The sequence below is a fragment of the Hyaena hyaena genome, unplaced genomic scaffold, assembly GCF_003009895.1.
Source record: "Hyaena hyaena isolate Hyena2069 unplaced genomic scaffold, ASM300989v1 scaffold_108, whole genome shotgun sequence".
NCBI classification, from domain to species: Eukaryota; Metazoa; Chordata; class Mammalia; order Carnivora; family Hyaenidae; genus Hyaena; species Hyaena hyaena.
Window position 1 is genome coordinate 1,204,910 of NW_024080741.1, and position 22,483 is coordinate 1,227,392.

General features: G+C 35.5%; 1 protein-coding gene across 7 annotated transcripts in view; it reads right to left on the reverse strand.

The window, feature by feature from the left end:
* Positions 1-22,483, reverse strand: part of ERC1 (ELKS/RAB6-interacting/CAST family member 1) — a 485,892-nt gene that overhangs the window by 242,704 nt on the left and 220,705 nt on the right. For all 7 annotated transcript variants that reach the window (XM_039236306.1, XM_039236310.1, XM_039236309.1 and 4 more), the window contains one exon: positions 14,447-14,578. In XM_039236306.1, coding sequence (XP_039092237.1) covers positions 14,447-14,578 — 132 coding nt within the window. The remainder of the gene's footprint in view (positions 1-14,446; positions 14,579-22,483) is intronic.

Genomic DNA, 22,483 nt, shown 5'->3' on the forward strand with positions numbered 1-22,483 from the left:
TGTGAATTTTAGTAACTTAGTATAGGAAGATGTAGAAGGAATAAGAACATTTGAAGAATATGTTAAGGCAAGAAAGTACTGAACAGATAGGGAAAATGGTGCAGTATAGACGGCTGGAAGCTTATTTTTTGGGCAGTATCTAACGAAATCTAGGATGAAAGGCACAGTAAAATTAATTCCACTAGGTTCTTTGAAGAGGGTGAACACTGGTCCCATTGGACCATAACTTCAAAATAAAGCAGATGATACCAAAGTAAGAATTATGTATTATTTTCTTTTAGTCCTCATTTAAATGCATAGGACTACAGCTCCTGGGGAGCTCAGTCAGTTAAAAGTCTGACTTCAACTCAGCTCATTATATGGCAGTTCAGGAGCGATAAGGTGGAGCCTAAGGTGGAGCCTCACATTAGGCTCTCTGCTGTCAGCACAGAGAACAGTTTGGATCCTCTATTCCCCAACTCTCTGCCCCTTCCCTGTATGCGTGTGTGCTCACTCTCTCTTGCTCTCAAAATAAAGATTAAAAAAAAAATAAATGCATAGGACTTATATGATAGCATTGATTATAATTTTCTGCTCTGTTTATTGAAAGTAAGATATTCTAAGTGATACCTGAAGTAACCTAATAGTAATAGATAACACTGAATTTAGCAATATATTCAGGTTAGGAATTGTAAGGTATTACTGTTATCTTTGACTTCTGACTTTATGAAGAACCCAAATATGAGTAGGAGTCACATATATAGCACTGAAAAAGAAACCATATTTCTATAATTCAACTTTGGAGTCATTAGATTTCTTAACTTTTTAAATAATAGTGCATTTCTCTAGTAAGTCAACACTGTCAAAGGTTTGTAAGGACAAATAAAATCAGCAAATGACACTTTAAATAACTAATGTGCTCCATGGGTAAGGAATTTACAAAATATTTTTACCATCTCTCAAAGTATGGCTCGCATAACCATAGGACACTTAACAAGGCTGGGTATTTCTATAAAAGACTATGGTTTAGAAGAATCCAGAGTTAAGACTGACTTTGTGCACAAGTGCACAGTGATTGGCTATATTCCTTCACTGCCAACTGCCTTTAAGTTTCTAGTAATACTGTGCCATGGTAATAAATATTCAGCTGAAGATAGTGGTTTTTCTTAATTGAGGTATAACTGACATACAATATCCTTTTAGTTTCAGATGTACCTCATGGTGATTCAATATTTTTACACATTATGAAACGATCCCTACAATATGCCTAGTTACCATCTGTCACCATACGAGGTTATTACAATATTATTGATTATATTCCATATGCTGTATATTACACATCCCCATGACTAATTTATTTTATAACTGGAAGTTTGTACCTCTTAATCCCCTTCACCTATTTCACCCACCCCCCAAGTCCTCTTTAATAAGCAATAGTTTGTTCTCTGTATCTATGAGTCTGTTTCTGTTTTGTTTTGATCACTTGTTTTGTTTTTTAGATTCTACATATAAGTGAAATCATAAGTATTTGCCTTTCTGTGACTGATCTCACATAGCATAATACACTCTATGTCCACCCATGTGGTTTCATATGGCGAGATTTCACTGTTTTTAAAAATTTAAAAAGAGCAGAAACACAACAATGTGAAAGAAATGCTTTTTTCCCCAAGCCAACTCAATTTTTCTTTTTTCTTTATCAACTCAGAAAGCTTGTGAAAATAAATCCTTATAATAAGCCCTCATCACTCCTAAGGGGAGCTTTAAAAATCAGACATTGGTAAAATGTGGGTGCACATTTTCAAAGCAAAGCAAATGTCCCCCTGCTGCTACGAATCTCATAATTTGTGTCACTGAGGTTGGAAAGCGGCTGTAAAAAGGGCTAATGTTTATCTCGGCGCCAATTCCAGTTAGGTGATTTTTTGGTAACAAAGCATCAAAACGAAAAACTAAAAATCCGAATTAAAGCACTCCAAACTATTTTTTAAAAGAAAACTATTACTTGATTAATATTTCTGAAGTTGCTTATTTCAGCAACAAAGAGTTCGTACCAGAATCAAGTAAAACAAAAATTAATAATGCCTGGTTCACATAGACTCCGTGGCTCTTCTCTATTCCTAGAAGAAAAAAGGACAAAAATAATCTAAATAACATCACATTTCCTTTCTCCAGCAGCAGTAACAAAGATGTGGCACCATCATTTTACACTCTTCTGCATCTGGGTCTGAGACCTCCTTATATATCTTTAGAATGTGACAAATGAGTAAATCAGAGAAACAGAAATAGTGATGGAATGACAAGACTTTCCCTTGAACTTCAGGCTCTAGTCAATTCTCATCTGAAAAAAGGTATTCTTCTTTCTGCATCACCAGGAAGTCAAGACAACAGGATAAAATACATGGTAGGAGGGCTCTACAAGCTGTCCAGGTTTTGAAAAGAAATTCCCTTTGTAGTTGAAATCATTTGGTCATTTCACACGAAGAAAACATTAATTTCATTTCATCATAGAAAACAGCAGTCCCCCTCACTAGCATAAAGTCACCAACAGAGAACAGAGCATTTAGGACTTGAGCCCTTTTTCTAAGATCAAATGAATAATTTGAATAAAACAGCTTCACACTCTTTCCTTAAATTTTCAACAATAAAAGTTTCCTGGCATTTTAACTGAAAATTTTAATCCTTCACATTTGCATTGCTGGAAAAAGAAAGTCAAACAATTACCTACATGCAGATGGAGTGATATTTCATCAATTACAGATACATAAAATGAAGAAAACATTATTTCAATATAATCCCCAGAAAATGGTTACCAAAAAAAAAAAATGGCAAATGAAATAATAGCTATTTGACCTTATCAAAAATTTACTATTAGCCAGAGAAGTAAAAGGGTGGGATTTAATGTCTGGAAATGCAAGGATACCAAGAGAGAACTCCTAAGCATCTCATAAGTGTTTATGTACACACATGATTATTTTGGCCACAATAATAATGCTCAACATTTATATACTGCTTTTATAGGTTACCAAAACAAAATTATTGTGAGGATAAGAATTTGCTTCACTCTACTACAGAGGCTTAGAAAGATTAGGAGTCTTACCCTAAATCACAGCTAGTAAACAGAAGAACTAGAATCCACATCACTTGACTTCCGGTTCAGTGCACTTTACACTAGCCTTTTTTACCTCTTATTCATTCATTAAAAAAGGTAGAGATAAGAGGAAGGAACAAGTGAGTGCCAAAATAGATAAAGCCTAGGACATGCCACACACAAAACTATCTGTTGTGTAGGATAAATCCTGCTGTGCATATTTCTCTAGGAAAATATGTTTTATTGAAAACATCCAGGAAGGTGCAGTCAAGGAGAACATAAACTGCATATAAAAATCAGTGGGACGCCATCTGGCTTTCATGACTTCACCTTCAGCGATATCTTGGATGACTGCCTCTATCGTCAATAACTTGGTTTATCAAACTTCTCAGTAGGAGATAACAGAATAAGGGCCAAACACCCCAAGAACTCATTACAAGCAAACTAAATATCATCTGTTACAGATCTGCCACATAGATTCCAAAAGTGCTTCCCAGTGCAGTAGTTAAGGTTATGCAGTTTAGTCAGAAGTAGAAAAACATGTCTATTTTGAAAACTAGTATCTACAGATTCTGGCACTCATCTTCTGTGGTTCAATTTTGAGGTGTACCGAGGTTTTATTTCTTTTCCACTTCAGTTAATTTTTCATTTGATTATAACTTTTGAAAACACGGATGTGGTCCTTTTGTTGAAGGAAAAGGAAAAAAATCAAGCCAAAATTTAGAAACAGATATTTCCTAAAGTTCTGGGATAATACAATCATGTACTATTTTATCAAATAATTTTCAGGAGTAAAAATTTATAATAAAAAAGGCAAACACAACGCATTACTTTAAGAACTACTGTTACAAACCACTCATGTGTAAAAAGATTTTTTTTTTGGTCATCCCATCGCATGAGGTTATTTCCTGGGAGCTTCAGTTTCCCTTCAGAATTTCTTGCTGTCTACTGACCCCATCTGGCAAAATTATAGAGGAAGTTATAGTGCCTAAAGCTGTTGCCAAGTCAACCCTTTTATTTTATGAAAGAGGACATTTTAAGAGAAAAAAAAAGACAGAAGATTAGGGCAAAATAATCTAAGGATTCATAGCTTTATCCCTCTGTAATATGTAGGATGAGAAGGAAAAACATGTAATATTGAAAAGGTCATGCCATTGACTGGTAATAATTTTAAATTATTACAGGCTAAGCTCTATTCTCACTTCATACCATACATAAAATCTCCATATTTTTACTCTTCTGTTATTTATAAAGTTTCCTGTCTTCTTTTTCAAGTGTACTACACATGACTCCATCAAATGAACATCTTTCAGGGCTATCAGTATTCTAAATGAGAGAATGCACGTGCTGCCTTTTCATTGTTATTCTTCAAGATGCTTGTTAGTTATTCTGATCTTTTATTGAAGAATTTTATTAAAACTCTGAGATCTTTGTTTAATACAATGATGAGGTAATTACTTCAAAATCATATCCAACAAAACTGGATGAATAACATTTTAAACAGTTCAAGGTAGTTTAAAACTTCAAGTACAGAGTTACTGAAAGGGGAGAAATGTCTGTTTAAACTATGCAAATTGGCCTTGAGATTACAGGTTTTCATTGTCTGCCATTCTTACTATCAATATTCATAATATGATCCTACCAAAGGATAGATAAAAAGGAGAAATTAAAGGAGGGTTTTAAAAACACATAGAGAGCTCCATTTTATTCACCATCTGACTTATTCCACATTTGTAAAAGTGGCTACAATATTAATACGAAGTTTCAATTCTTCTTTTGAACATTCCTCCTCTGAGACATTTGAGTTTTTAGACCTGCTGTTATTTGAACATATTTGGGTAATTTCCATTAATAAGTGGATTGAAATGCAGAATAACATTGGGTTGCCACTGCTACAGACTATATCATTCCTTTAACTTAAAGCCCATTTCATACATCTTTCTAAGATCAAAAGGAGGAGAAGTCTAAACATGGAGATTTCTGCTATGGCAGGGTATAGCCATTTAACTTCTTCTTTCAACAAGCCAGAGATGGCAGAATTCTCTTTGAAGTGGCAGCCCTGTTGGCCTTTGAAGTCCCTTGTCAATTGCAGAATGGCTCTGGTGGGGTTTGTTTTGTAGCCAGCTGTCACCATGAAGGCAGACATGACGTATTTCCAGCAGTCTCACTTCAGGGTCTGTCAAGTGACTGATTTCATAACCAGTCACCATAACAAAGGAGACTCAAACTCACTGACATTAGAGCAAGAGTCTACAATGAAACTTACTAAGTTCCTCTTGTCAGAGCTTGATTTAAATACTGAAATGATTACACAAAGGCAATGAGAAAATGATTGTGAATTTAACTGTCACCATTAAGATTCTTGGAATATTAAAAAGTACTTTCTGTATGTTTACCAATAAAGTGGTTCATTAGTAACATCTTGTTTTAAATGAAGCATCTTTGAACAACAGTGCCTTCAATCTTTGCAATGACTAAAAATGATGACTTCTGCAGAAATCCGTAATCAGTTTTAAAAGCAGTTTATACTGCTAATTTACAACTGGATTTTCTTCTAAGACTGAATGATTTGATGTAGTTGTGAGAAGCATGCTTGTATTTATATTACTTCTAGACTGCTCAGCATCTCACCTCAAAAATCCCCATCACTACCAACATGGAAACCAGATGAAGACAAAAGGCTAAACAGTGAAAATAATGGTATGTTAAGAAACTTCTATCAACTATAAATGTAGCCCATTAGTGTACTGTATAAGGAAACAATCTTAAATTACAACTCTATCTTTAAGGCAGGGGAGAGGAGACAAATCTTGAAAAACCTAATGTCAAATTCACCAATGATAATCCGAAGTATTAGTTCCACCGGAAGGAAATAAAGCAGGAGTAAAAACATTTTCATCCTAATTTGATCACAATTTATATCTGTTCTGTAGAATATTTTGATATTTTTCTTCTTTTTGAGAGAGAGAGCATGCACGTGTGCGAGCACATGCAAGTGGGGTAAGAGGCAGAGGGAGGGAAAGAGAGACTCTCAGGCAGGCCTCATGCCCAGGTGTGGCCCGACATGGGGCTTGATCTCACAGGTGTGACGTCATGACCTGAGCTAAAACCAAGACCGGACACTCAAGGGACTGAGCCATCAAAGTGCCCCAGAGTGTTTTAAATTCTTACATGTTTTTATGACATGGTTTACTGCTATTTCAGAGGTGAAGTCTAGGTAATACAGAACACCACTTTTAGGTAGCTCTTATTATCTGCAAGATCAGCCACAGTGGGACAGAAGATTGCACATTCATCCCCTAAGACATAATAAGTCCTCTTATTTCCCATTGAAGGACAGGTCATGGATAATGAGGATTTCTATATTTTATTTTTCCATTCTGGCTACCATGCTTTAAAATCAAATACTCTTTACCACAAAAAATAAGCTTTCAAATAATAGTATCTATTCTAGTTCTTTAAATCTACAATTGTGACCTATTTTGAATTATTCTGGTCAGATGACAAAGTGCTTCATCAAATCCTGTAGATAAGAGTTGAAAGAATAAAACAATTCAAAATATTTTTGTAATAATTCAACACATTTTTGTAATAATTCAAAATATTTTTTGTTAACTAATGTAAAACTCATAAAACTGCCATTGAACTTCACATTGTTTAGTAAATAAAGTGATGCTTCTGTTACCAGGAGTGTAAACATTCAGGATGGCAGAACAAAATTTCATTCATTCACTCATTAATTAATCCATTCACTCAGCAAATCTTCACTGAATGCCACTATGTACCGGACATAACGATAGGTATTCAGGATACAATAGTAAACAAAACACAATGCCTACCCTCAAGGAGCTTTCATTCTAATAAAGAAGATGGAAACAGTCTCTTAAAGTGACAGACAGTAAATAAGTAATAACAACACAGTGTTGTCAAACAACTAGTACAGGGTGCTGCTGAAAAACATGGGAAAGATGTGTAACTCAGACTTGGGAGATAAGAGAAGGTTTTATGGAAGGAGGAGTAGGATTTACCCAGATAAGAGAACGGAATAAAGATGAAGACACTACTTCATTTACATCCTCCTCCTCCAGCTTTCCCCAGAGTTCAATAAACACCACCAGGGACTTAGCTTTCATGGCAGACAATACGGGCATCAGCCCTGCGACCTCCCTCTGCCCCACATCATCCACATACAACACATCAGCAAATCCTACTGTATCTATCTCCACATAAATCTTCCCATTTCCACTGCCAACACCCTACTATGTTCCTGGATTATGCAATATCTTCCTAACAGGTACTCCCCCTTCCATCCTTATTTTTCCCCTAATTATCCCATATCCATTTTTCAAATAAGTGTCAGAATAATCTTTTTAAAACATAAAATGGATTTTTATCATTCTTCTACTTAAAATGATTTAAAAGTTAACCATGATGATTAAGATAAAACCTAAAATCACTGATGTGACCATCCTACACAATCTGGTTTCTGCCCACCTCTGAAGTTTCATGTCATACCATTTGTTCTTTCACTCCTTCATTCGCTCACTCACTCATCTACCCACCCACTCATCCAGCAACTCACTTCTACTCAATACTCTCCACTAACTAGTGGTTTTCTTTTTGCTCCATAGCATGACTAGCCATGTTCTTCCCATTATTAGGGTGTCCATGCATGTGGTTTCCACTGAAGTAAATTTCTTGACATTTTAAATCTCACCAATTCCTATTTACTTTTCATGTGTCAATTTAAATACTGGTGTCTTAGAGATGCCTTCCCTGACCATTCATTCTAAGTAAGTTCCCCTTGTTATCCTTTTTATAATACTATACTTTTATTTGCCTATATCACAGTCTTGAAGAGGTTTATGCCTGTGATCATGTGATTAATCTCCCTAACAAATAAACACCAAGGGGAAAGGGACCATATATTTTTTTTTTTTTTTTGGTTCACTAATGTATTCCCAGTTTATAGCACATAGCAGACTCTCAATAAGCATTAATAGAATGTATAACAGAGTACTGGAATAAAGGGTATCTCTGAGGCCGTTAAACTCTTCATACTGGGTTGGCATATTCAATCTACGGACAAACACCTCATTCTCACTTCTATAACCTTTCTACTCCTTTTTTCCTACATTAATTCTGTCACACATGCTATAAATTGAAGTGTCTAGTATTATATGAACATGGGATAATACATACACACACGAACACACAGGCAAACACACACACACACACACACACACACACACACACCTCTTGAAAGTGACCTAGTCCTTTACTAACCTAGTATTTCACCATTATTTCTTAAAGGAATAATTACTTTTGACAAACAGGTTTTTAGACCACAGATGTTTTTTGCAAAAATGAAAATTAAAACAGGATCAACTATCAGTGCTTCTCCTTCTACATTATCAGTACTACAAAACTCTGTCAGGCTCAGGAGGAAAAATTAAATGATAGTTGCTAAGTACACATATGTATATGGAAGTATCCATCTATCCAACACACTATAGAGGTCAGCGGTCCAATATAGTAGCCATTAGCTAGATGTGGCCATTTAAATTTAATTAAAATTAAATAAATGTAAAAATCTGATTCTTGGGGCTCCTGGGTGGCTCAGTTGGCTAAGCATCTGACTTTGTTTGGCTCAGGTCACAACTCATGGTTTGTGAGTTTGAGCCCTGCATTGGGCTTGCTGCTGTCAGCGCAGAGCCAGCTTCAGATCCTCTGTCCCCCTCTCTCTCTGCCCCTCCCCTGCTCACGCTCCCTTTCTGTCAAAAATAAACATTAAAAAATATTTGGTTCTTGAAGGGTTCTAGCCACCTTTTAAGTTATCAACAGAAATGTGTGGCTAGGAGCTGCCATATTGAACAGAGGAGATATAAAACATTCCCACTTTCTCAAAGTTCTACTGGATAGTGCTGCTATAAAGACTACCAGAGACTCTGGTAACAAATAAGCACTTCTGAATAAAAATTATATTCCTAGAATTCACTTTATATCAAAAGAAAAAAAGGAACTTCTATGTGGAATTAAAATCTTTTTAATGGGAAATGGTATTTAGATACCACTAAATCTAAATAAACCATCTGATCACTAGAAGGGTACACTGCGACTGAAATAATTTTTTTAGGTACTCTCAGTACAAAGGAAATGTGTGTGCATGTGCACCTGAGTGTTTAAGAGAAAAAAGACATGAATATTAAAACAAATATTTCCAATTCAAGATTATGAGGATTAAACAGAATTTTTTAATCTTAAATTTTCTGTACCTTCTTACTTCCAGGAATAAGCTCTAAGCATAATGTTCTCAAATCCACATTTTGTTTTAAATCATGCTAAAGACAGTGCTATTTTTCTTTCCCTCCCTACATTCCTTCCTAAAGGAAATCAAAGAGTAATACATGACTTTGTAAAACTGGAAGAGCATTAGGATTCAATTTCGCAGCACATATTTGTAGCCATTTACTAAAATCACAAAATTATTTTTATGAGGAGAGCCTAAAAGAAAATTGGGAAGTAAAGGACAGACTAAGATCCTGAATTAACCTAAGACAGACTCTCAGTGGATTAATAACCCAGTGACAAGAACGATATTTAGCTGACTACCTTATTAATTGGCTATGGCATTCCCAGGTGATGCAGATATTACATATTTTAGGATGGGCAGTGGATTAAAACTTGTGACTTAAAGTCACAAGGATTAAAACTTGATATATAAAAATGGGAACTTTTAACAAAAAGCATATTATCACCAGTACGGAATCAACCAGGTGGGTCTTTAGATACTTAAGTTTCTCCGGGGCCTTAAGCTGGGTCGGTGTCACTCCTTCCTTTAGAGCTATCAAGAGTAACAACAGAAGCTTCAGTAGTAGCTAATGTTTACTGTGTGCTTACTATATGCCAAACTTGAAGTGCTTTGTACATATAACCTCTCTTTAGTGTGGCAGATATAGTAAGTATCTTTGACAGCTCAGGGAACCAACACAAATAACTTGCCTGAGGGCACCTGGGTGGCTCAGTCGGTTGAGCTTCCGATTTTGGCTCAAGTTATGATCTCACGGTTGGTGAGTCCGAGCCCCACAACTGGCTCTCTGCTGTCAGCACAAAGCCTGCTTTGGATCCTCTGTTCCCCTCTCTCTCTGCCCCTTCTCCACTCTCTCAAAATTAAATAAACATTTAAAAAAAGTAACTTGCCTGCAATTACAATTTTTAAGTGATGGAAAAATAATTCCAAGCAAGAATTCTAACCTAGAACCCACTTTCTTAGCTATGTAGTGCAGCTTCCCTAAAGTTCTGGAGTAGCTTTCTGAACTACAGAACCAGAGTTTACAATTTCTGTACCTAACCTATCACTTCTGCATTTCTCAGAAGACTTGCTTCTCCTAACACTCACCATGACTAATTTCAGCTTTGTAGGGCGAGACAGTTCTGTCACATGAGATGAAAAAGCCTGAGGGAAAAACTGATCTGAGGCAAGAAATCAAGAATTCTGGATTTGGATGGTTTCAGACTGAGAAGTCCATGAGATATCTGAAAAAAGGTATGAAGTAGACATGACATGAAGTATACAACTGTCTATACTTCATTAGTTTGGACCTCAAAAGAGAAAACTGGGTTGACACATAAATCTGATATGGTAACAGTTTTTCCCTCAGGCTTTCTCATCTTAGAAAATGGAACTACCATCTTGGCCAGCTGGCCAGCCAGAAATCAGAGAATCATCTTTATTTTCTCCTTCATTCTTACCTACACATGCAATTCACCATCATTTATTTGGCTCTATTTCCAAAAGACACTCTATTTTTTTTTCAATGTTTTATTTATTTCTGAGAGAGGGAGAGAGACAGCATGAGCAGGGGAGGGTCAGAGAGAGGGAGACAGAATCTGAAGCAGGCTCCAGGCTCTGAGCTAGCTGTCAGCACAGAGCCTGATGCAGGGTTTGAACCCACAAACCGTGAGATCATGAGCTGAGCCAAAGTCGAACGTTTACCCAACTGAGCCACTCAGGCACCCCCCAAAAGACATTCTAAATCGATCCACTATTCTGCATCCCCACTGCCACTATGTAACTTACTCAACTATTGCCTAATTTACAACTTCTTTTTATTTATTTATTTATTTATTTTTTACATTTATTTACTTTTTGAGAGAGAGTGAGACAGAGTGTGAGTGGAAAGGGGCAGAGAGAGAAGGAGACACAAAATCTAAAGCAGGCTCCAGGCTCTGAACAAGCTTTCAGCACAGAGCCTGATGCAGGGCTGTCATATTCAACAAAACACAAAACCTGCTAAAACTTGAGCAGAGAGAAGTTTCAGAAAAGAAAATGCATGTGGAAAAGCACAAAAGTAAAAGAAGCCCTTGGGTTTCCCTTCATGGGATTATATTCACTTTCACCTCTCAATTTGCCAACACAGGTTATAGGACACCTTCCTTCACTGGATCATTATACAACATTATACAACTTCTTTATATTTTGGAGTATGGGTTCAATATGGAAAAGCATGTACTGGGAATTAAAAAACTGTAAGAGGATCCTGTAAGAAGAAATGCTTTCCTTTGACACTTTCTTCCCTCTCAAACTTTAAAAGGCTCTTTATTTTATTTTAGTAAGGGAGATTGTTCCCAAACAATTTTACTTTGCTCTTTAAGAAATCAAGAGATGCAGATATCCTCCTTCCAATAGAGGGAGTTATTTCTTCTCAGAGACTAAATTTAAGAGACATATAGTTTTTGGACCTGAGTAAGATAATAAGAATAATGTCCCCAGCCAAAAAAAAAAAACAAAAAAACAAAAAAAAAAAAAACAAGCAAACAAAAAAAAAACTTTACCCATTTAAGATATTTCAAATGAATATTTCTAGATTACACTGGTATATGTAATTAATACATATACATAAAATTCACAGCAGAGTTGGAAGACAGAAAAGATAAAAGTAAAAGAACAGAAGATGACAGCAGGAAGAGACAGTGGATGAAGGTTATATGACCTCAAAAATACAAACATGAAAGCAGCTTCTTCATACCTTAAACCACTTAAAGCCCAAATGACTGGTCTCATGCAATATTTCACTCAACAGCTTCAGATAGGCATTGAGTAGCAGAATGGTAAGGGGAAAAAAAAGATAAACAGGAAGAAGAGAAAGAAAAAAGCATGCAATTAAAAGAAAATTATATATACCCACTTTGGAAGACACTTTCACAGTTTCTCACAAAGCTAAATATAGTCCTACCATACAATTCAGCAATTTCCAGGTATTTACCTAATTGAGATGATAATGTATGTCCATACAAAAGCTTACACATAAATGTTTATAGAAGCTTTATTCATAATTGCCAAACACTGAAAGTAATCTACATGTTTTTCAATAGGTGAAGGAATAAACAAATTGTGGCATGTCTACACAATAGGATATTATTCAGAAGTTAAACAAAATGAGCTATCAGGCCATAAAAAGACACAGAAGAACCTTAAATGCAGAGGCTAAATCAAAGAAGCCAGTCTGAAAGGGCTACAAACTTTATTTTCAACTATACTGACATTCTGAAAGAGGAATAACTGCAGAGGGAGGAAAAAGATCAAGGATTAGGGAGACAGAGGAAGGATGAGTAAGTGGAGGACAGGGGAGATTTAGGGTAGTGAAACTATTCTGTAGGATACTGTAATGGTGAATACATGACATTATTCATTCGGCAAAACCCAAAGAACTGTACAAGATGAAGAGCGAACCAAAATGTAAGCTATGGACTAGTTAATAATGTATCAATATTGGCTCATCCATTTTAATAAACCTATCACACGAATGTTAACACCAGGGAAAACTGAGGTGGAGGAAGGAATATGTAGGAATTCCATGAACTTTCTGCTCAAGTTTTCTGTGAATTAAAAAAAAAAAAACTGATCTAAAATAAGTCTACTATAAATAAATAATACATAAACACACAAATATATAAATAAATCTACCCCCCAAAAGCAAACTATAACTAGTTCACACAATAATACATTTTAAAAAACACATACCAGTTTATATGCCATAATGACATGATGTATTAATTACTAACATTTCTATGATCCCCAAAATGTAAGACTTGTCATTAAATAATGATCCCTAAACAGAAAAAAAAATTTTTACAGGAAGAAAAAAAAAGGGGACGTTTTGAAAATAAAGGTAAGAATGTACAAAAGGTAAAAACAATAAAAGAAAATACCTCTTCACCCTGGAACAAACATGGTTACCATCCTTTCTCTGAAGCTCTCCACTACCCAAGCTCTACTTAACTATACATGAGGAAATAATCAAATTAGAAATGGACAAGTCATTTATGTAGGAACAAGGTACTGAAAGACATGAAAAGTTCCATCTCTGCTAATAAATATCAGTTTGTCTCTCTTTCAATACTTAACTCTAAAGAAAATGTATCCTCATACTAACAGTTACAAAAGGACTTTCTTACCCCCCACACTACAGCATGCCTGCTTTTGAGAATGCACCTTCTTCCTTGCTATTCAACACTATACCTTAACTCACAAGACCACTGGTGGTCTCATCATAGGGGTTCCCAAAAGATTCAGGTTACTCTCTCATTGAACCCTTTTTACCATGGATATTTCTCCAACAAAGAAATGGAAAGGAAACAATAACTAAAAAAATTAAATGCCATGAATCTCAGAACCTCTACTTACACTCTCAAATGGAAACTGATATTTGAGCTTTCATTTGTTAAAACCATTTTTCCATCCACATGTCCCATCTTTAGTTACTCCTCCTAACAAAAAAGTTAAAAGCTACTGCACGGGGATCTAAAAGATGTAGAAAAATATATAAAGCAAACACCACACACGGCAACAGTAGAACTCTTTAACAAGTCTCCTCGGGGTTGAGACATGTTGATTTGTTAGTCTCCAGTGTCATATCTATGTCCTTCATACTTGCTATCAACTTTAACTTGCTAGAACTTTAACTGCCCTTTTGAACAAGGCAGGGCATAAATAAACTATCTGCTATTTAAAATTAACATTTTAACTCAGATATGTTTGTGTTTTCCCATTCAATTTAAAAGTAGGATTGTGACCAGTCTTGCGACGAACAGACAAGTTCCATTTCGTCTCACCAGATACGTGAGCATATACTACCTAAATACATGTGAAACAAGTCCCAAATTATGAATGCAGAGATTTTTTAACATAAGTAAATTAACATGAGCCAACTCTTACGCAAACATAAAAATTTCAATTCTTATTGAAGTCTAAATACTTATACCTGATGAAGTGCTTCTGAAGCCCTATAAACATATGCAGAGTTTGCCTAAACTTTACTGGTTGGGTTTTACCTGTTGTTTAACCAGCAGCATTGCCAGTAAATGTATAAAACTGCAGACCTGGTTTTCAGCACTGGTCCTGGCTGATTCCTCTTGTGCTAGCACCATTTCTCGCTCTGCAGTTATCTGTACACTTTCTCTTAGTGCTTCTTCCAGCTCTTCAATCCTGTCATCCTTCTTACGGAGACTGTCCTGGAAAACGATGGAAGACCAGGTGAAGTAGACTAATTAGTTAATCCAAGGAGAGCCTATTGACCAAGAAAGGGTTATATGCTTATTAAATATTCTTCCCTTCAGAAGTAAAGCCAAGCCAAAAAGATATCTTCACAGAGGAAAGAACAAGGGAAGAACAGAAGTAGAATAGAAGGTTGAAGAAGTATATTATGAAGAGCAAAGCATCAAGTTAGTTAAGCAAGAGAAACCTGGGATGGATTTGTTCTCTGTAACACAGAGAATTAAAACTGTGTTAAGCAGCACACGCAGCAAGGACTTGATTACTTAAAAACACAAAGCTGTTTTTGAACTGTCCTCTAAACCTGGCTTCAAGCCAGCTTTGATGAAGCCTAAGTAGTAAGACTCAATACCAAAACATTCTCTCTCCCCGAAAAGTTCAGCCTAGATGAGAACATTAGATAAACAGCATGATTTTTCAGATTATATTTTTCATATAGACACTTGTCAGCAAACTAATTTAGATAAAAAAGAAAGGAAAAAGAAAGAAACCCTAACTCTAATGATTTCAAGACAGCAAAGTTTTCTCTTAATCTCATATGAGAAAACTAAAAATGATAACTGAATATAAGTAATCTGGCTAAGGATGAGTAATTTCGTTAGCCAACCAATTCCCACTAGCCTTGATATTTTAAATAAGCTGAAAAATTAACTCTTGGGAAGGCAAATATGGATTTCTATCAGAAAGACAAAATCCTATAGAACTTTATGAACACATTAAGAAAGGAAAGATCTTAAAATAAGAAGGAAAAATGTAGGAAAGGTCAAGCAGTATTAAGAATTAGATTCATCAAATAATAAGCATTTCCTGTTTAAATTCTTCTAGAACCAAAAGATTAAAAATAAGTGCCACTTTTTATTAATACAATTAAATTAAAAACAAAAGAACAAGAGTTACTAAAACATTCTCCAACTTTCAGGATACTTGCATCAATAAAACATATCAAAGGATTTTGCCTTTTTGTGTGCACCTCTCATTTAATTAGGTTTAGTTCACTTTTATAAGTGCAAGGCAACAGGGGGCACCTGGGTGGCTCTATCGGTTAAGTGGCCGACTTTGGTTCAAGTCATGATCTCAGTTTGTGGGTTCGAGCCCTGGACTGGGGCTCTGTGCTCACAGCTCAGAGCCTGGAGCCTGCTTCAGATTCTGTGTCTCCCTCTCTCTCTGCTCCTCCCCTGCTCATACTCTGTCTCTGTCTCTCTCTCAAAAAATAAAAATTAAAAAAACAAAAATAAAAAAACGTATAAGTGCAAGGCACAGAAAGTCCTTCCTAATGACTGTGTCTTCAGAAACCCAGAGCTTGAAATCTGTCAAAGGTAAGTCAGATTTTTCTTCCAGCACTAAAAGAATGACATCTTACTATATAACACCTTTTGTAATAGAAGGCTGACAAATCTTTTGTTCTCTCTCATTTTTCGCAACTAAATAAATGAGATTTAAAAAAAGAATACTCACGTTTCAGTAATGTATGCCATGTTCTTTTTTTTTTTAAGTGTTCATTCTTCTAATAGAAAATACCCTAATAGAAATACCTAATAGAAAATACGTTATAAAATACCCTGATTTGGTCCCATTGGTAAGGTTCTGTCTTATACAGGGCAGTTTAGCTATATCAAAAAATGCTCTTTCTTGAAATCTTAATGTTTCCAGGCAGCTTGCCATGAGTAGCAGAGTATAGCTTCTAAACCCGTTGAAGCTACAACTATAGGTTCCTAAAACAATGCCAGGGTACATGAAATGATGCCAGTAAAAACAAAGGCCAAGGTAGTTGGCCTTTTTAGTTCAAAGAAAATGAAATGTAACAGAATGATTAGGTGGAAAGGAACAGCTCAGTGAGCTCAGTTCTCTCAAAATCTCTAACGAATAACTTTATTTGTAGTAACATGGGATTTTGAATTTCAAATTGTAAGCAAAAAGAAACACTAATGTTTCCCATTATCAACTCGTTGTGAATAACTCAGAAGTATGTTTTTGTCAGGTCAGTTATATTCTTCAGTCTCAAACTGTCTTTTGAAGATCTCCTGAGAGGCTTCTGTTATTCTAATCTAAATTATCCCAAAGAACTTCCCAGAACCTCTTTCAAGCAAACAGGCTTATCTGCATTTCTGCACGGGCTGAAAAAGAGCTTTGCGGTTTTATCAGCAAAACTTTTTTAGAGAGATGATATTTAATAATTATAATACAGATAATCAGTGCAGGTTTTCATACTGAAAGTTTCATCAAAACCGGTAGGAAAACCACAGTCTACCAAATGAGCTCACTGTACCATGCCATTTATTTAAGCAAAGTTTTCCAGAAGGGATGCCTGGGTGGCACAGTCGGTCAAACATCTGACTTTTGGTTTTGGCTCAGGTCATGATCTCATGGTTTGTGAGTTCAAACTACACATCAGGCTCTGTGCTGACAGTGTGGAGCATGCTTGGGATTCTCTCCCTCCTTCCCTCCCTCCCTCTCTCTCTCTCTGCTCCTCCCCTGCTCTCTCGCTCTCAAAATAAACCTAAGAAAAATTTTTTAAAAAGAAAGAAAAGTTTTCTGGACTTCATGGTAAATAAAGCCTTGCTCAAAATCTGTGTCCATAATAAGGACAAAAAACAAAAGCCAAGAAACACCATAAATAAAAAGAAGAAAACTGATAAACAATATTCATGAAATATTATCAATTAAAATCAATGTAAAGCCATTTGCTATAAAGAAGATATATTAAACCACAATAGTAACAGGAGAATGAAGACAGCAAATACCCTCATCACCTTTAACACCAATACCAACAAAGTCCATAACTACTTAATCCAAGAAAGTAAAATTTGGCTCCAGCTTTATTTTCAGAATCTTAATAGATATCTGCTAAGGTAAACCAAGGAAGTTTCCTTTGTACTGAATTGAAGTTGTTTCATTCAATAAAATATTGAGTCAATGCCATAAATGAATAGAATCTTTCAGTCCTACAAATACTGGAGTCCTAAACACACTGATAGATCATATTTATAATTACTGTTCTTATTACGCTTTCAGTGAAGATTAAATACATTTTCTATAAGTAGACTATAACATGGGTATTTTCTTTCTTTCTCTCTTGAGTGTGGAACACTGGAGAAAAGAATTTTAAAAGTTTGGAAAGGCCAAAAATGATCACCCACAAAGAATAAAAAATTGCAAAGTACTGGAATTTTTATTGGAAACACGTTAGGGAAAAAGAAGACAACTGAAGTAATGCCTTCACAACTCTGAAGGAGGGATGCTTTCTGATCTAGAATTCTACACCCAAGCTACCATTCAAAAAAGGGAAGAATCTACCTCACATCACAGACTCTCTCAGAAAGCTAGTAGGAATGTGCTCCACCAAACTTAAGAAGTACAGCTAGAAGAGGAAGACATGCGATCCAGGAAAAAAAAGGGATCAAACAGAAATGAGTGGTGAACGTAACCTAGAGGGTAATGACAAGCCGAGAGAATAACTACAATTTGGAGGAGAGGACAGATACTCAAGGAAAGGTGTTTCCACGAAAAAACAGCAGATGAATAGATTATGAGGTTAATAAATAAGGGATGATGTATTCTATAATAGTACCAATATCGAGAGAAGTGTTATAGTAGGAGAAAGGAATTTGGGAATAAAATGATGATATGTACACAAATAAATAGATAATAAAACAAATTTAAAAGCTGAAAGCTATTATTATCGAGAGGATAAACTAAAGGTAAACTAAAGAAGGAAATGAAATCATAATATACTACGTGCCTGAGACATAATAATGTAAAATTTGATAGAACTACATTAGAAAGATGGAAGGAGGGCAGTGTGTATGATGACTTGCATAAAAAGGCTAATTCCTTATGATTTCATGGTAGGAAGTCAGTAGGTAACTAATATCCAAATAAGGAAAATAAGAAAACAACAGTATAAGAATGTCATTTGGAAAGGTAGAAGTAAACAGCAGAAGAAACAACCAAAAAAGGTGAAAGTGCTGGTCTCAGAAGAGCAAGAATCCAGGTTAGACAAGAATGAGGTTAAGGGCTATCACAATTAATTGTAAGCCATGTATTATTTCACTCTGTAAATGACATAAGTAGGTATTGTTCAGAAAAAATTCAATATCAAATTTAAAAATATGTTAAAAGAGAATCATGTACTACAAATAAATTAGTAAAAATACAAGAATTCCTGGAAATAGTTATAAATGTAACTATTTCAGGTACAGATATTCTAAACATATGGGTTATTTACTACGGAAAGAGAATAGTCTGGGCAAATATACCTCAAAATAGAGCTAATGGTGAAAAAAAAATAGGAATTTTAAGTCACTCTCATCCTCAGTTTATTATCCAAAAGTTAAATTTCTTCATGACAATAATTTGCATATCAAAATTATCAGACATTCTTTCCCAGTCCTTAGGTAATGGTGATATATTTTAAATAAGAACATTTTTAAGAGATAAAATATTGTAATAAGTTCTGCTAATATTCTAAAGATGCCTAAAGTTTAAATATCCCAATATTATATGTGTAAGACATAGCACCAAGCCCAAATTCAAATAGCACAAACTATTCTGCCAACAGAGTAAAACAAACTTTGGATTTAAAGGAAAAAGCATTCAGCATATGGTATATCACTTTAATACCTAAGATATAAAGTCCCTGGTATTAGGTGTTTACTGTTAAACAATAAGTTGCCCAAAACATAGCAGCTTAAAACAACAGTGAACATTTTTTATCTCACATAGCTTCTGTGGGTCTGGAACTCAAAAACAGCTTAGCCAAACAGTTCTGGTCTCTCATGGAGTTACAGTCAAGATATCAGTCAGGATTCAGTCCTCTGCTTCCATTTACATGGTTGGCAAGTCAGTGATAGCTATTGGCAAGGGGCCTCTGTTGTTCTCCACAGGGCTGCTTGAGTGTCATTATGATATGGCGCCTGGCTTTCCTCACAGCAAGTGATCCAAGAGAACACGGCAGACACTCAAGGTCTTTTATGATCTAGCTTCAGAAATCACATACTATCACTTCTGACATCTTCTATTGTTCACACAGACTAATCCTGACACATTGTGTAGGAGAGGCTAACACTAGGGCTCAAACACCAGAAGGTAACAATGATCTGGGGCCATCCTAGAAGATGCTTATCATAATATGCTAGAGTACTCCTTTAGTATAAGAAAACTAAATTATCAAATGAAGCAATGAGGCATGAAAACAGTGTTTATCGTAACTGCTTGAGAGTAGAATACTTGTTAGGATAGCAGGATCTTACACACAGTTTTGCTATGAGAGTATATTAAAATGGAACCAAATTAACACTAGATACTTAAAATGTAAAAGACAAATATTAAAGAAACTTCACAAAATTGGGATATCCATTGGCTATCAACTGACACATTTTGTCAAAAATTATTCAGAATAAAACCTGTGATGGGATGGAGTTCTAATGAAATTTTTGTTTTATAAAATTTTAAAGTGTTTGTTTCTGAGAGAGAGAGAGAGGGAGGGAGAGAGAGAGACGAAGACGAAGATGAAGACGAAGAGAAAGAGAAAGAGAGAGAGAGAGAGAAGGACAGAGCACAAATGGGGGAGGGGTAGAGAGAGAGAGGGAGACACAGAATCTGAAGCAGGCTCCAGGCTCTGAGCTTTCAGTAGAGCCCGATGCGGAGTTTGAACTCACCAACTGTGAGATCATGACCTGAGCCAAAGTCGGATGCTTAACTGACTGAGCCACATAGGCTCCAATGAAATATTTTCTTATTAATATGGTAAAAATTAAAGTAATTCAACTAAATTTGTTAGTAGTTCAGTACTAAGAATAGTTAATGATATGCCAGTCAATCAAAGGTCAACTGAAAAAATTACTGGGCAAATGTTTAAATAGCTATATATAATAGAGAATATTAATAGGTTTCATCCTCACATTTTTTAGGAAATTATAAGAATGAAGTATTCCTGGTCTTGTTGGCCCTCAATGACTAAAGACCCTTTTTAAACTCCTGTTCCCTTATGAATTTTCATTAAAATTGATTTTACTCTTAAGGGGGAAAAATTACAAAATTAAGCAAAAAAAAAAAAAAAGTCTAATTTAAAATTACATAGAGAGGAATTATTTGTACTGTTTGGAGTTACCCAATTGTCTAGCCCTCATTATTTAGAAAAATATTAAATTGGCAAGGTGGGGGGAAAATTACATAGAGAAAGAAACTTCAAATTCATTCACCTGTTCTACCTTGGAATTTCACTCTAATTTAGGTAACACAAAATTTAGAATGTATTGAACACCACACACAACTAACTCACTTAAAAGCCATCTGGAGACAGGAAAGGAACATGTTTTACCATTTTAAGTAGTTTGTATCACTCAAAATGAGAACAATATCTTTATTTTTACTTCAACTCTATAAAATGTTTGCACTCATCAAAACTAACAGAGGCCAGTTTTCCTACCACGAGATTAGGTGCTGAAGCCTACTTATTAGGACAACCACACTTATCAAATAAGGCCAAATAAGACCATTTCATTTACAGAATATAGGATTCAAAGCAGGGGGGTTATGTAACTACTTCTGGGGGGGATAGTAGAGGGAGAGAGGAATTGGGAAGCTACCAAAGAATTCTTCATACCCTTAAATAAGAGGATTCCTATAGTTGAATGAGATTAGGGCAAAAGCTGTTACAGCTAAAACTTAAGGCAAATTAACAAGAAGACCAGACTCTAGCAAATCAATTACTACTAGACTCATCTGAAGTTTGCTTCTTGACATCAGCTCTATCAACATCAACTATGTATCACTGAAGTTCTAAGACTAGTCCCCACAGACTTTCCTTCAAATCATTCAATAAGGACAGCAAAGGCACACCAAACAACCCCCCCCATAAATTAGAAATATTTTTTTGTTCTCTTCAAACATCTTCCTCAAAATTAAAAGGAAAAAAGATGCAATACTACACTAACATAAAAAGAAGTCACCTGAGGGGCACTTTGGTGGCTCAATCAGTTAAGCATCCAGCTTTGGCTCAGGTCATGATCTAGTAGTTTGAGTTCAAGCCCAGCATCAGGTTCTGTGGTGACAGCTCAGAGCCTGGAGCCTGCTTTGGATTCTGTGTCTCCCTCTCTCTCTGCCCCTCCCCTGCTCATGCTCGCTCACTCCCTCTTCTTCTCTCTCTCTCAAAAAATAAACATTTAAAAAAAAAATCACTGGATAATAACAGACCTTAAGTTTCTCCCGTTTGTCAGCAGCACAAGGAAGGTCACTGCAAATCTCACAAAGATCATCCAAAGTAACCCAGCCTCCCATGTTCACTCATCACTTTCCCAACTTGAACTGCCTTGGTTATGGAGGTCATTTATTTGGGTTAATATTAGGAGTTGCTTCCTTTAGAATAAGCGCCACTTCTCAGAGGCTTTAACATGTTCTGAAAGATATTAACGTTAACTATGATCCGTTATCCTTAACATAGAGAGTAATTTTTTAGTACTCTCAACCCCACTGCTTATTCTTTTCTTTTCCCCATCCCCCAAGCATACAAACACATGCAGAAGATTTCATTAGAATCATTCAACATGTCAGAATTCAATTACCAACTGCTTAGATGCTAACTGGGAGAAAAAAATTGAAGCCAGATGCATTGATGAAGTCAATTTTATGAAAAGAAAGCTACCCGAACACAGAGACAGAATTTGGTTATACACCAATTATTTTTTATTTTGAGGAAATGCTTTGGGATAAAATGTAAGGTATTTTCTTTTCCTTTCTGTCCAGAGTCTCTCAAATATCTCCCCGACTTGAGTAGAACTCTGTTACAACCTTAATTTTTATTTTTATTTATTTATTTTTTTTTTAAATGTTTTATTTATTTCTAGGAGAGAGAGAGAGAGAGACAG